Genomic DNA, 13749 nt, shown 5'->3' on the forward strand with positions numbered 1-13749 from the left:
GAAACAATACCAACTTTTGAGAACTGCAAAAGAAATTTAAAAATTGCTGATGAGAATACAACTTCAGGAGAAAAAGGAATATCTAGTAGCAGGAGCTAGAAGGCTACAAACCTTTTCAGCTTTTCTAAATAAGAAATTATTGAAAATCTAGAATATCTTATAAAAAATACTTATAAAATATTAAATTCCTAAAAATTATTTTAATTTTAAAAACTATTAATGCTCAAATAATTAGAAATAAGCTAAAAGTGAAAATTATGAAACATAACAGGAACCAAATCCTGGTGTGATTAATGAAGTTGTTTCATTAACAGCAGAACTTAAGTCTAGGTCTGTAGCATTCAGCTAATAACTGATTAAGTTATGGCAAAATCGCATTTAGTGAAGCAGAGAAATGAGCCAATCCAAAAGATTTGCTTCAGTTACTATACATCCATTGGCAAGATCAAACATATCTTCCAAATTTGTTATTGATTGCAAAGTAACATCAAATGGGATCTGAAAAAAAAAAACAAACAAATGAGTAACTTTATTAAGTTTAGAGGTACCTAAAAGTAGATATATACCAACATACTGATATATGTATATATATATATATATACACACATATATACCAGTAGTTCCATATAAAGCCAGATTACTGAACTGCAATCAATAGGTAAGTTAGAAATATTTATTGCCTTGGTATAAATTTGTGGTTAATGACATCTCTGGCAGGAAACTAGTAAAACACGATTCAAGGGAGGAAACCTTTACGAACAGTCTTGCTCACAAAGTTTATCATGATCATCTGTAGGTAAAATGAAGAGCAAGCAAGAAAGGCTCTTCTGAAGATGAGAAATTGAAGGAATTGAGGTAACAGTAAAAGGTCAAATAAAGGGCAATGTAAACTGGTTTGAGCGTCCACTGAACACGGAAAACTATTTAACTGATTTAGGTATCAACAAAAAAAACTGAAGGAAGAGACGCTTGGAACAAGCTACCTAGGGAAGTTAATTTTTAATGCAATTATTTTATTTATAAATTTACTTCTCAGATTTAAGATTGCAGCTTCCAAACTACACTTTATCTCCCTCAAGGACATAGCTATTCATTAAATAGCATTAAAAACATGCAGGCTAATCCTTTTTTATTCTTAAAACAAGAAGAGTCAAATAATTTTAAATGAATAATTCAATGAAAATGCACATTTTCCATTTATAAATATAGTTCAGGGCTGAATCAAAACCACTGTAAGACACACAGACAGAAAAAACAGTATCAAAGAAGAGAAAGTGGAAACACGATAGACGTGTGACAGCTCATACAATGAGAAAACAAAGACCACAAATTAGAACTGACTTTGTCCAATTAATTCACCAGAAGATGAGCAACAGAGAAGTGTTTTGTGGGGGGGAAATGGTGAAAAACTACATATAAGAAATGTATCTGCTGCCTTCTCCAGCATGCTTGACAACAAATTAATGTACTGTTGTTCTGTGGTGTACATAGTCCCTCCCTGAGCTTTCTGTCTCTGCCTGAGACAGGGTAATGCACACACATACAACTTATATGAAAGTTTGGAAATGCTACCTTGACATATGTTATACATAATGAAGTGCTAAGCACCCTACAAGTTCTATTGGCTTCAGAGGAGAACGAAGATACTTAGCATCTTAAAGGATTAGGCTTCAGCTGCTCAACCAAAACTACCATATCTCAAAGCATCTTAGTTTGAAGTTTGTATTTGAAACTTCCTGATAAAAAGCTTTGTGATGTTCCACCCATTGAAACATTTTAGTTTGCTGTGGAATTTAGAGAGAATAAAACAATGCAGTAAACATCACATTCGTATTATGAGATGTTCTATGATGTTCTAATAGAAGAACACCACTAAATCTGCTCCCTCATTTCCATCATAGATCCACAAATAGAAGCAGACAAGGTGAAAGGAATCCACGAGAATTTAAGCAGTCCAGAAAGTTTCCATGATTCTTTGAAAAAGTTTGTCTGTATTTTTCCCTAGGAATCTATCAAATCTTGCTACCACGGAAGACACTTCAGTGGGACTCTGAAAAGAAGGGATGTGGGTGTATTCTGATGCATTGCTAAAGCCACATTAAGTGACATGAAGGCCTGGGCATCATTTGAGAGAGAACTTCAGGATGGGTAATGAGGAGTGGCAAGAATGGTGCAATGTGTATCAAAGGGAAGTGCATACTGGACTGCAGGATGCACAGTACAGCACGACAGATTCTCTCTTCTGCCGGCACTAGCCCAACTGTTCTCAGATAAAACTCAGATTCTGTTCTGATAGGAAGAGCTCTCTGACTGACAGGGAGAGTACAGTGGATGCCTTTTCCATTATCATTGCATTGTGAATAATAATGGCAAGATATTTGAGGATTAGTTGAGGGAGTGATATGTTACAGTGGATTCCAGAATTTCCATGGAGTCTCTTGAGTCTGGCAGCTGTGGTCCTTTCCTGATGTCACCATGGGCCAGTTCTCACAGTCTTCTCTGGGATACTGACTGCACTGGGTAACAGGATGAATAAGATGTTTTGTCCAACAGTATGGACAAAAAATGGTATGCTATCTCTCAAAACATGTCATGGGGAAGGCAGAGAAAGCTAAAGAAAATGGAATAATCAAGCCTGAATAACTGTAAAAAAGCAATAATGGAAAGAAATTGCATTTGGCAATTGCATCATGGAAATTCACTGGAGCCTGTGTAAATAATGACCAGAGAGTAGTGGATAATCTGTATTAACCATTGTGAGCAAAAATCCCCTTTTAATACATTTTTACGGGTATGAAAAGTTGATTCTAATGAACAGTGAAGATATTCACAGTTTGTAATCATGCACATTTGGATTTTATTTTTAAAGATAATAAAATAAAACCAAAACAGAAAGTCCAACAATGAGAAAAAAAATGGGAAGATGCTTAGTGGTATAATCCATGTTTCAGTTTAATTGATTTAAATTGTTTTATTTTAGAAAGCAGATTTTTACTCTTAATAAGAACAACATACCTCAGTTAATGGAGAGGACTGGGCTGGAACAACAGACAGCAGTGCTTTGACTTCAGATAAACACCTTTTAACTATTTCCTAATGGTATAAAACAAGAAAAAACTTGTACTATCTGTGTAGTACAAACATATGCTATACTATCAGTCTCCTCTGATAAACTAACAGATGGCTCAGCCTTACAAAATTTTTCAGAATTTTCAAGTTTTAGGTTATTCCAATTGAATTTACAGCAAAATGAATCTTAGCTGATGAATATAATTTTTCTGCAACACAAATAGTTGTATTTCCTGTACAAACATAATGGCCAAATCTTGCAATTTCTACTGAGGCAAAATTGCTCCTGGTTCAGGTTTTAAATCCAGTGACTGAGCATACTTTTGCTATGTGTTTACTGAAGATATGATAAACAAACACCCTGACAAGATGATATTTATACATGTATAATGCATGGCACGTTAATCTTATTAGTATTCTAAACATTGTTTTACCAATTACTGACATATATTAATGAAAGTTTGAGCAAACACCTTCAGGTAATCAGAAACACCCACTAAAGGACAGCTCTATCTACCCTTGTGAAAACAGTGATTGGCCAAAATATCATTTGTTCTCCAAGCTGGTCAAAATACAGCCTCGTAATAATGGCACAGTGCACAATTGTCACTGTTTCACAGCATCCATCAGACAAAATGACAGCCTCTACATCATTAATCATTTCACATAATAGATATAAAGAGAATCCTGTCACATGATAAATGTCTCCCACTTTGAAAATAAACGTCTATTTTGCCTTGGCATTTATCAAGCCGCACTTATGCTGCGGCAACATTCTATTCCAATGACATTATCTCAAACAGAGCACATGGAAAATTCTGAAATTACCTTTTGTGTGTGTGTGTGTGTGTGTATGTGGGGAGAGTTACTTGGCTTGTGGACCATATTCAGCCTTGCTAACAAAAAAAAAAGAGGAAGATGGCACAGAGAAAATGAAAATAAATTCAGTTCCAATTTTAGTCATCTCTCAATAACGTTATTAGAAGGTTCTTATTTGAGAAACCACCACTGCCCATTTTACATTGAAGATGTGCAACTGATGTTTAAAAAACACTTTTGGGTTGATCACCAAGCTGATTTAACACACTGCCAAGGATTTTCAGATGTAGATTACTATAAATTAGGTATCAGTTTCCTAGTCTATGTACCTGAAGAGGTAGCCTGTATTTTCAAGTAGAAGGTTGAAAATGCCTGGGTTTTTTTCCTAAAGTGACAAGCAATATATTAGGAAAAGTTAAATATTAAATAGAGAGTGAAAGTATTTCAACTTTTCTGTAAAGAGGTGAGGGAAGCTTAATGTCTGCCTTCCAAGTTGCCTGTCATTTATTTTCCCAAAAAAGACATCTTAAATCAAGTCTAACCTATATAAAAGCCAAACTATTCTCACTTACTTCTGTTTTTTCATCAAGATGCACTTGCACATCACTCACTCTGTGTTTATCTGAAAGACTTATTTTCCAAGTTTCACTTTGCGTAAGAAAACTTGTTGGTACTGAAGTTGAAAAGCTCTTAGAACCTTGCATCATTATTTCAACTTGCTCCTTCAGATCAGTCAATTTCTCCCTTAAAGAAATAATTCTAAAAGAAGACAGTGTTTTTCATTATTATTGGTATAAAACAACAATATTTGTTGTTTCCAGGTTATAATTAGGCTGATCTAGCTTTTATTACATATTGATTAGGTTCTACATTTTCTTTAATTTCAAGATTGATCTCCTAATTTTACAAAAACAAGCTTTTCATTTAATAAAGTGGAGATATAGAATGCATTAGCTTTTTACATGAAAAACTGGAAGAATTATTTTAGGAATGTCTCTCTAAGTAAAGTTTTTTTCATCCAACCAGCACAAGGGTGGCAGAGGCTGCCCATTATTTCTTCTCATCCACCCACTAAGCCGTTCCAAAAATGTTAAGACAAGATGAATGACAAGGAAGAAATAATGAAAAATGCCATAGGATGTAAAATTCAGGTCAGTATGGTGCTACAACTGAGAAAAATTCTTGCATTCTCAGGGTTGTAATATGGGATGGAGAAAGTAGGTGATCCACTGAGAGAATGGGAATAACTGCTGGGAGTGTTTCTTATAGCTGCTACATTGCTATGCCAGTGTAATATGATTAGCATGTGTTACTTGGTTCTTTAAGAATCAAAACTAAAATGCTAATGAATGAATTGAAAAAGCAACTGTTTGGATGGGTTTAACACTGTGTACAACATCTTACAGGTTTTACAGTCAAAAATCTTTGAAAAGAAAAAATGAATGCTTTTAAAGATTTACAGCTCTTTGATATTTTGCACTTTACTTTCTCTCATCCTAAATGGCTGATTGATCTTTAATACAGCATGAAATAACAGGACAGAGTCAGTGATTATTTACCTAGCCAATGGAATCCACAAGTGGCCTGAAAACACAGACGTTGGAGTAAAAACCGTCATTTCGCTGATCTTGATAGGGTTTATGTTATAAGCATAAAGCAACAAAACCTATAAAAGAGACAGAATGAGTAAACTGTAATGCAGTAGACCTGAGCTATTTCAGTGATACAAGATACAATAAATATCAAATATAATGTACTGATGAAGCCTTAGATAACTGGCCTTCGAAAAAGAGAGGAGTGTGGCTTCATATGAATTTGTTCTCCACTCAGTTTTTATAGGCTTTAAATCAATTTAATTAATTAAATTGAATATAATTACTATGGGTTTGAAAATTAGGTATACCCTATGGTGCCACTTTGAAAATCCCAGCATTGTCCTGATCCCCATCAATCATATGCATGGCTGTCATCATGCTATGTTTAAATCCATGAAGTGTGCATAACTCACCAATCTAATAAAGCCATATCATTATAAGAAAATTAAATAGAATATTCTCATCTTTCACTGCAATAATTTACTAGTGCAGTTGAAAATATGATTCCTAATGGTAGCTGAGTATTTTGACTATATAGAAAATGTCAAGAATATGGCATTCATACATTATTTGATTTTAAGACTTGTCCCATGTCCTCTACTGATCTGTATGCTAATGCTAAAATAACCTGTAAAACCATATTAAAAGGTACATTATTTACATTAATTTCACAGAGCTTCTATCAGTTTCCTAATAAAGATAAATGGTTCCAATAGAAATTTAGAAACAGATCTGCTATGCCAAAAAGTTTGAGATCATGGATTTTTATTGCTGTAGCAGAAATTTTACCTATATGTTGTTCCCTTGTGTGAAAATAAAACAAATTCCTTGTCATAGTCTCTGGCATTCCTGCAACCCTCCCATCTCTTTCATTTTTCATGTTCAGTCTGATCTTTTAGGAAAGTGAGGCTTATAAAATCTCATTTTCCCTGTACATGTGTATCTTCGCTTTTCCAAGAGTCTCCCACCAAACTATTATTCAAATGTATCGGTCAGGTCTACCCAAACTTAGAGTGGAGATCTTAAAGACTTCAGGGATTTACAACAGGGATGAATACAGTATGGCTTGGAAGCTCTATATGGGCAAAAAAAAGGTGGAGTTTTGGCCTGCCAACAAAAAACTGACAGGGCATTCTGTTTTTCTAAAGAGCAGGTTTGTAGCAGAGTAAATAAATTCTTCCTACCAGTTAATTTGATTAAAAAGCTGGTAACTCACAACACAAATATCCATTGGAAATGAGACTTAATTTGCTCCACTACCTAAGGAACTGCTTTGCTCTAGTTATACCTTAGTTTCTGTATAGTTTGATGGCTTTGCCACAGAAGGAATATACCACTGAATGTAAATTTCCTTATCCAAAGCATTTGTTGCTCTACTCTCTGTCCGCTTATCTTCTGTGGCGACAGAAACTGGAGAAGCTACTCTCACATGTGACACTAATGATGCAATTTCAGTAATATCAAGAGACATCTGAAACACAAAATAAAGGTTTAAATTATATTTTCTGTGGTGAGACAGGAAAAATCTGTTATAATCAAGTGTCTACTGGAATTGGTATGGCTTTCATTCCAGCATAAATAGATGTTTATTTAGGTAAATGGGTAGTTTTTAAAAGTGTCCTTTTCACCAAGTTAAGACTTTTCAAAGCTCATGTGATGACACATTTCTAAAGGAAATACAAAGGGTCTGTAGTCTGACTTAGAGACACCCACAGTCACAATGATTGTTGTCTTTGACTTCAAATCATTATGGCATTGTGGGTTTGGCTCAAAGCTAGTATTTGGCACACTGACGATACAAAATTTAGTGATGAAAAAGTAATTTGTGAAGCACACATATTGATAATTAAAATAGGATTCTGAATGTTAGACTAATGCTTTATTTATGTTTACCTATCTGTTTTCTCAGCTGTGCAACTAACAAAGGGTGACACCTGCTGAAAATTAAATCACTTAATTTGTGAGGATTTGTTGTATTTATATAAAATACATATGGAACATTAGCAGGGCATTCATCAAACAGCTACTGCTGGCTGTCATTCACCAGGAATTAATGCAGGAATACTGTCAGTCAACATTCATTCATGAACCAAACCTTTTCTTAAAATTGTGAAATATTTGATTTAAAGGCTGAACAGTAACACACCATCTCTGTTTTTTAAATTATAACATAGATCTATCTGCAAAGAAGACTGGCCAGTCACATTTTCAGGTAATGTGGAAACTATTTGGAAAGGTCCTAATGTCTCCATCATTGATTCAAAAATGTGGACACTAAAAACAGCTCTCTGGGGAGTTAGTTCTTTTCAAATTTTGAATGTCCACGGCAGAAAAAATGGAGAATTTTTACCTACATTCTCTACAGAAAAGTCAGCGTATGACAACTACAGGGCAGTAAATCCAAGTGAACAGAAGATGGACTTTTCACAATAACCTAATTTTATGCCATTAAGCCATGAAACTTTAGTAGAAGTGAAAGTAATGATGAATCCAGGCATGTGGAAGTCATAAATTGGAACGCATGGATGTGCTTCAGTGGCCATAACCCATGGTAAGCCATGGGGTGTGCATGGAAGATCCACCTTCTACAGCCCTCTTCCAATTCAGTAATGAATCACCCAACTATCCTGCAAGCATGGACTGCGAACAAAACTAGGAGAAAACACATATATGGACATAGGAAGAACCTAATTTATGATGTGCCCCTGAACTAGAGCTCTTAAAATCCCATTTTATGCTATATATTTCTTTCTTAAATGTGTGTTATGTTTGTTTTTTTTTACTGAACTGCACCCTTTGGATTTCTATTCATATTGAATCTTTTTGAAGAAGGACATTACAATGGCTGTTGTCCAACTGGTGGGTTGCTGAATATCATACATAAAACATTTGTTTATTCAACTTTCTCAAAAATCTGAAAACAATCTGTTTTAGTTAAGTATTTCCAGTCCTACTTACTATCATGGAGCAGAACAAAAAACAAGCACGAAAAATGTAACAGGGCTCAGAATTTTAATTATAGACCTAATGTAATTTGGATTCTTTGGTCAGCAGACCTGAAAAAACCTTCAAGAGTCAAAAATAGAACACAGAGATAGATGTAAGTGAAACAACTTCATACATAAAAATAATTCTTTCAAAAGGTTTGTCTATTTGTACTGTTAAAACTCACAGTAATAAATTACAGTTACATTTTTAAAATAACATCTGTAACCTTCTGGATAGTTAAAGCTTCTAGAAATGTTGTGATAAAAATCAATGAATCTTAGAATTAAAAAAAGTAAGAGTTTTATGCTTGTTAGCTGTCTACAACAGTGAAGTTAACACATGATTATGCAGCTTGTACCCGTCATGAACATGACAGTGAGCTCTGAAGCTTATTATTCCAGGATACTGTAATACTAATTATGTCAAAAAAAGAGCAGACAGTAAAATAATTTTTGATATATGATGGCTGTTATAAATGTCACACACTATATATTTACAATTTATTCAGTGGCACAGTCAGCTCTTTGTTGGGAAATGAGTAATGATATGCTGTCCAACACTGTAGAAAGTTCACCAACTCTAGACAAGCTACTTTCACAGAAGTATTTTTATTCATTGTTATAACATACCAAGTTCTCCCTCCTCAAGGCTCCCCTGTCTCCATTTAATACTGAATAAAATAACTAAAAAATAAGCCACAGTGATCTTTTGTCACAGCAGACCGCATGTTAGAGATAGAAATGAGAGAAGAGACACACTCTTACTCATGCAACATGAAAAGATCCCTGTTTATTCTTCCTCACGACTCAGCCATCCTGACACCAACTCCAGCAGACTCGGCCCACAGCAAGCCCCCACTGTAGGCTTCCCTTGCAGACTCTGTCTGACCTCACAGCAGCAATTCTCTCTCCCGTTTCGTCGGTCCTTCCTCTGGATCATACCTCATCTGCTCTGTCCTTCAGTTCCTCCCCTGACCAGCCAACCTACCCTTTTATCACACTCATCCTTATTGGATATAGCAGTGATTCATCAGGGGTAAGGTTGCCTGTAATCCCTTCTGCTACAATTCCCCTTTTCTTTTAATTACAAAGACACATTTAAACAGACACATGCACATGTTCCACTTGAGACTAAGAGTTATGCAAATGTTTAAATACATGTATTTAATAATTTAATAATTATATAATTATTATATTATATTTAATACAGTCAAACTACTCCATCTCCAGCACCTGGCCTGGTTCACCCCTTGCCAGTCAACCTGGTGTCCCACAGCCCCCTGTGGGTCACCATATTGATGACTCCACCTCTCGGAGCTCCGGCGGCCCTGAGGCGGCGGGTCTGGGTCAGAGCCATATGTGCCGCTCCCGCTCTGGCGCTGGGGGCAGGAACATGGAGAACCACACCGTGCACCCCGGCCACGCTACCAAGGTTGCAAATCCCATTGGAAATGCCCCCAAACATGTCCCTGTATCCCGGCACTCAGCCCACAGCCGGTTACTGACCAGAGGCACTAGAGCACTCTCTGTCCTGCAAACTTTGCCCAGTAAGTTCTTGTGCAATCCAAAAACATCTGTACTGTCAACCCAAAAACTGTCCAACAACCAACCCAGACTGCCCCAGCAGGCAACTGTGAGACCTCAGGCTGCAAGCAAGAGCAGTGAAAAATCTCACCAGGCTGCAGGACCTGCAGAAAACCCTGAAACAGAAAGCACCTCTAAACAGAAAACCAAAGAGACCAAAAAGAAAAGAGACTAAAAAAAGGCAGTGATCTCTTGATGATTTTTAAAGTGGTCATCCTCCAGGGAAAGGAAAATTTGGGTAAGTGTACCTGGCACTTGAAAAACAAAACGAATTTATTCTTGCACTGAAAGTGCTCTTTAAAACACAGTTTGAGGAAGCTGGTGCAGAACATCAACCACAAAGTGTTAGGCACCCTAACATTCTCAGATTATATGGCTACTTCCATGAAGTGACAAGAGTCCACCTGATCCTCATGCACTTTGTAGAGAAGTCTACAGGGAATTTCAGAGGCTCACCAAGTTCTGTCCCGGCAGACCTCACATTTTTGGTATGAAAGATGAAGATTTGCAAGATTTAAAACCTCAGCCCTTACTGAATAACAACCAACTTTATTAACCAATAAAAGCACCTTTTTAAATATAATTCTTTTTAATCTTCTAGAGTCTAAATACACTGGCTATGGGATGAAGATTATTTTTGCTGGAATGAATAACACATGGATATTTGCATTTGTTAACTACGTAATTCACTGCTTGCACAGGATTTTGGTTTTGTACTGATCCTCTGCATAAATAATTTCATTCTTCTATAGTGCTCACAGAAATATCACCATTGGAATTATTGAGAATCTGAATGAAATACCAGTATAATATTTTTGAAACATTAGAAAGAACATAAGTACCTCTGAAGAATCACTGTGACTACTGAGTGACATTTCTACCTCACGTAGTTCTTCTGGAAAATTCTCAAGACAACACATTGAATATTCAAACAAATTCTTTTCAAGGAAGGAATGCATTTCTGCTATGCGCAGAACAATTCCTGTGTCAGAAATCAAACCAAGGAGTCCATCTCTTGGAGAAACTGACCCGGGTCCTAGGTTGGGGGAAGTTTTTAAAAGACATTTTTAAAATTACATCATTGTTTTCCATTAAATTGTCACGTTACTACAGCTACTCTATGTTCATAAATTTTGAAACATAATAAAATATGTAAATAGATTCAATATCAAATAAATGCATATCCAACAATTATACTGATTGTCCTTAAATATTACTAGCTTACGTTATTTGTAATTTTCCACCAGTGATCAGACAATGAAACAAACTCCCTCTAGACATTATAAAGTAGTATCAAATGGGAGGTACTTAAATGAGGAGGTAATCAAATGAGGTGTAGGTACTTAAATTCAGAGTCTAAGCACCAGTATGTTCACTAGATGCCTAAGCACCCACTAGAATAAACACATATTCAATATAGTCAAAATAAGCTTTAAGAGCTCTTAAGACCCCAGTTTAGACAGCTAGGGGCTGATCAGCTGATTTTCCCCCTAGGCTCCCCAACAGGTAACTAAAGGTGCGATTTACATGCATGTTCCAATACCTACTTGACGATACCTTCCTGTCCTTACAGTTCTGTGGTGAGCCAGAATATTTTCATTTAGTGCTGCAAGGAGAAAACCCAGCCCTCTCTGGAACTGTTATTTTCAGAGTTGCTAGGTTTCTCTCTAAATAACATCTGTATGTACAATGAAGTATTCTTCTCATCTACTGGGTCATCACTTGTATATCTAAAAGCTGGCCATCACATGTAGGTGCAGAGTCTTAAGGCCTTGCAATTAATGGATTCTTACTCTGTTTGAAAGGCCCTATCTATTACCATGTTCTGTTTACAGTGAATGAATCTATGCATGCAAATCACATCTGGGGTTTCAGTCAAAACACAATCAATAATGCTCAGCCTTCCCATTTACCCTACATTCAGGTCTCCAAAATGGAACCTCAAACTGAACAGATTTATTTATGATGTGACTTAAGCTTGATTTTTCTAGAACTTCCAATGTAGTAATAACAATTAAAATTTGAGGGAGTCCTTCCTGTTATTGTGGAGGCTTATGAATAATTATGAAGAAAGGTAATAATATCTTCACTTGCATCATTTGTAAACTGACATAAATCTGGATTTCCATGAAGTTTTTTTTCCATTTATACAATTTAAAGGAACTCAAAATTAGGCTATTTCAGTTGACAGACTTTACACCTGACTCAAGAACAGTATCTGATCTTTAGCAGTGTTCTAGAAGGAAATAAAAATACATACCAGAAAGGTTTGTGTTATAAATTCTTTTTAAATGATTGTAGTAGCGAATTAGGTGAACCCATGTTATTTTATCTTTCTTCTGGCTGGCCTTGGTGACAAGACTTTCTGTTCCTTCACTTTCACTCGGACAGTCTTCTGTGATTTGTTTGTTTTCAGTAGAAGATACTTGAGGAGTTTCAGAGACAACATTGTATCCATCTGCAACTCCAATCAGAGTTCAAGAACACACATTAAGTGGTTGGAATTTAAAGGCTATTTCTGTGTTGTATTGGAATTGACTAATCTGTAACTAGAAGTATAACTTGTGAAACTGCTTCTGTTTTTGATACAAGAAAAATTATTTCTATTCTGCATTAATAGGAGTTGGAATAGTAAATAGCCTTAAAAGTAGTTGAAAATTGTTTCTCAGATCATGGGTAGGAACCTTACTAATCCTTGCAAGAAATTCAAAAAGAGTAGAGAGCAAGGTGCATTCTCTCTCTCTGAATTTGAATATAAAACCATTAATTCTGCCCGTTGTTCAATAGGAGATATTTACTAAATGGAAACAACACAAGGAAATCATCAATCATAACTGTGTCAGCTGAACCTCCCAGTTATGTTGACCCAAACTCAGAAGAGTTAGGTACTCTGAACTATTCATTGTTAGTTTTAATCCTTCGTCCCCTTTAGATATTAAGCACATTTTCAATGAAATATACTCTAAACTGTGAAATAAAACAAAAGATAATATTTTCCTTTGTGCTGCCTAAAAGTTGTACTTATGCAGAAAGAGGAAAAATTTATCAGTACAGATATCACTACATCACTGCTTGTATTCAGTACTGGTTTTTACTGTATTAGTACACAGCTCTTTCAAAAGCACAGTTCTTGAGCTCTGTTTTTCACTCCAAATTGAACAAACATTATGTTATAGTGATTCCTAACAGTAAGCTTTCAGAAAATAATTATAAGTGCTTCTACAAAATCTGAATGTCTCTATTATTCCTGACATTTCACTGTCAATGCCAAGAGTTTCAATGGCCATATTGTCTTATAGATGAAAACTTAAACATGTGTTTCATTAAAAGTTTTATAGAAAATATTTAGTGCGCTATGCTGAGAATTTCCAGTTTTGTGTTTTGGCCTACTATTGCTTTTCTGCATTTTCTATTCTTCTTAGTAGTGGCTAACAGAACTATCAGGAGAAACACCTGCTGCATTTGCTAAAAGAAACAATGATCTGTAATTATAAGCAAATGGAGCCAGTACAAAACAATCAGATGGAAAGTCTTAGCATACAACACTTGTTTTCATAAACCAATCAAAACACATATGTTTAAACACTGTACAGTAGGCAGACATGGCTCAGCTTTGCCAGCACCTATCAAAAAGAGCAATTCAATCTTTCTCAGTCACTTGTGATAATTGAAATTAAGTCACTGAACCAAAATTG

The 13749-nt window shown here is 35.6% G+C and overlaps 1 protein-coding gene across 1 annotated transcript in view; it reads right to left on the reverse strand.

Moving 5' to 3' along the window:
- Window positions 1-378: 378 nt before the first annotated feature.
- Window positions 379-13749, reverse strand: part of LOC131592081 (cilia- and flagella-associated protein 54-like) — a 101611-nt gene continuing 88240 nt past the window's right edge. The window contains 7 exon segments of the mRNA XM_058863359.1: window positions 379-498; window positions 3016-3093; window positions 4461-4647; window positions 5448-5554; window positions 6772-6954; window positions 10897-11090; window positions 12315-12512. Coding sequence (XP_058719342.1) covers window positions 379-498; window positions 3016-3093; window positions 4461-4647; window positions 5448-5554; window positions 6772-6954; window positions 10897-11090; window positions 12315-12512 — 1067 coding nt within the window.

Source organism: Poecile atricapillus, chromosome W (genome assembly GCF_030490865.1).
Source record: "Poecile atricapillus isolate bPoeAtr1 chromosome W, bPoeAtr1.hap1, whole genome shotgun sequence".
NCBI lineage: Eukaryota > Metazoa > Chordata > Aves > Passeriformes > Paridae > Poecile > Poecile atricapillus.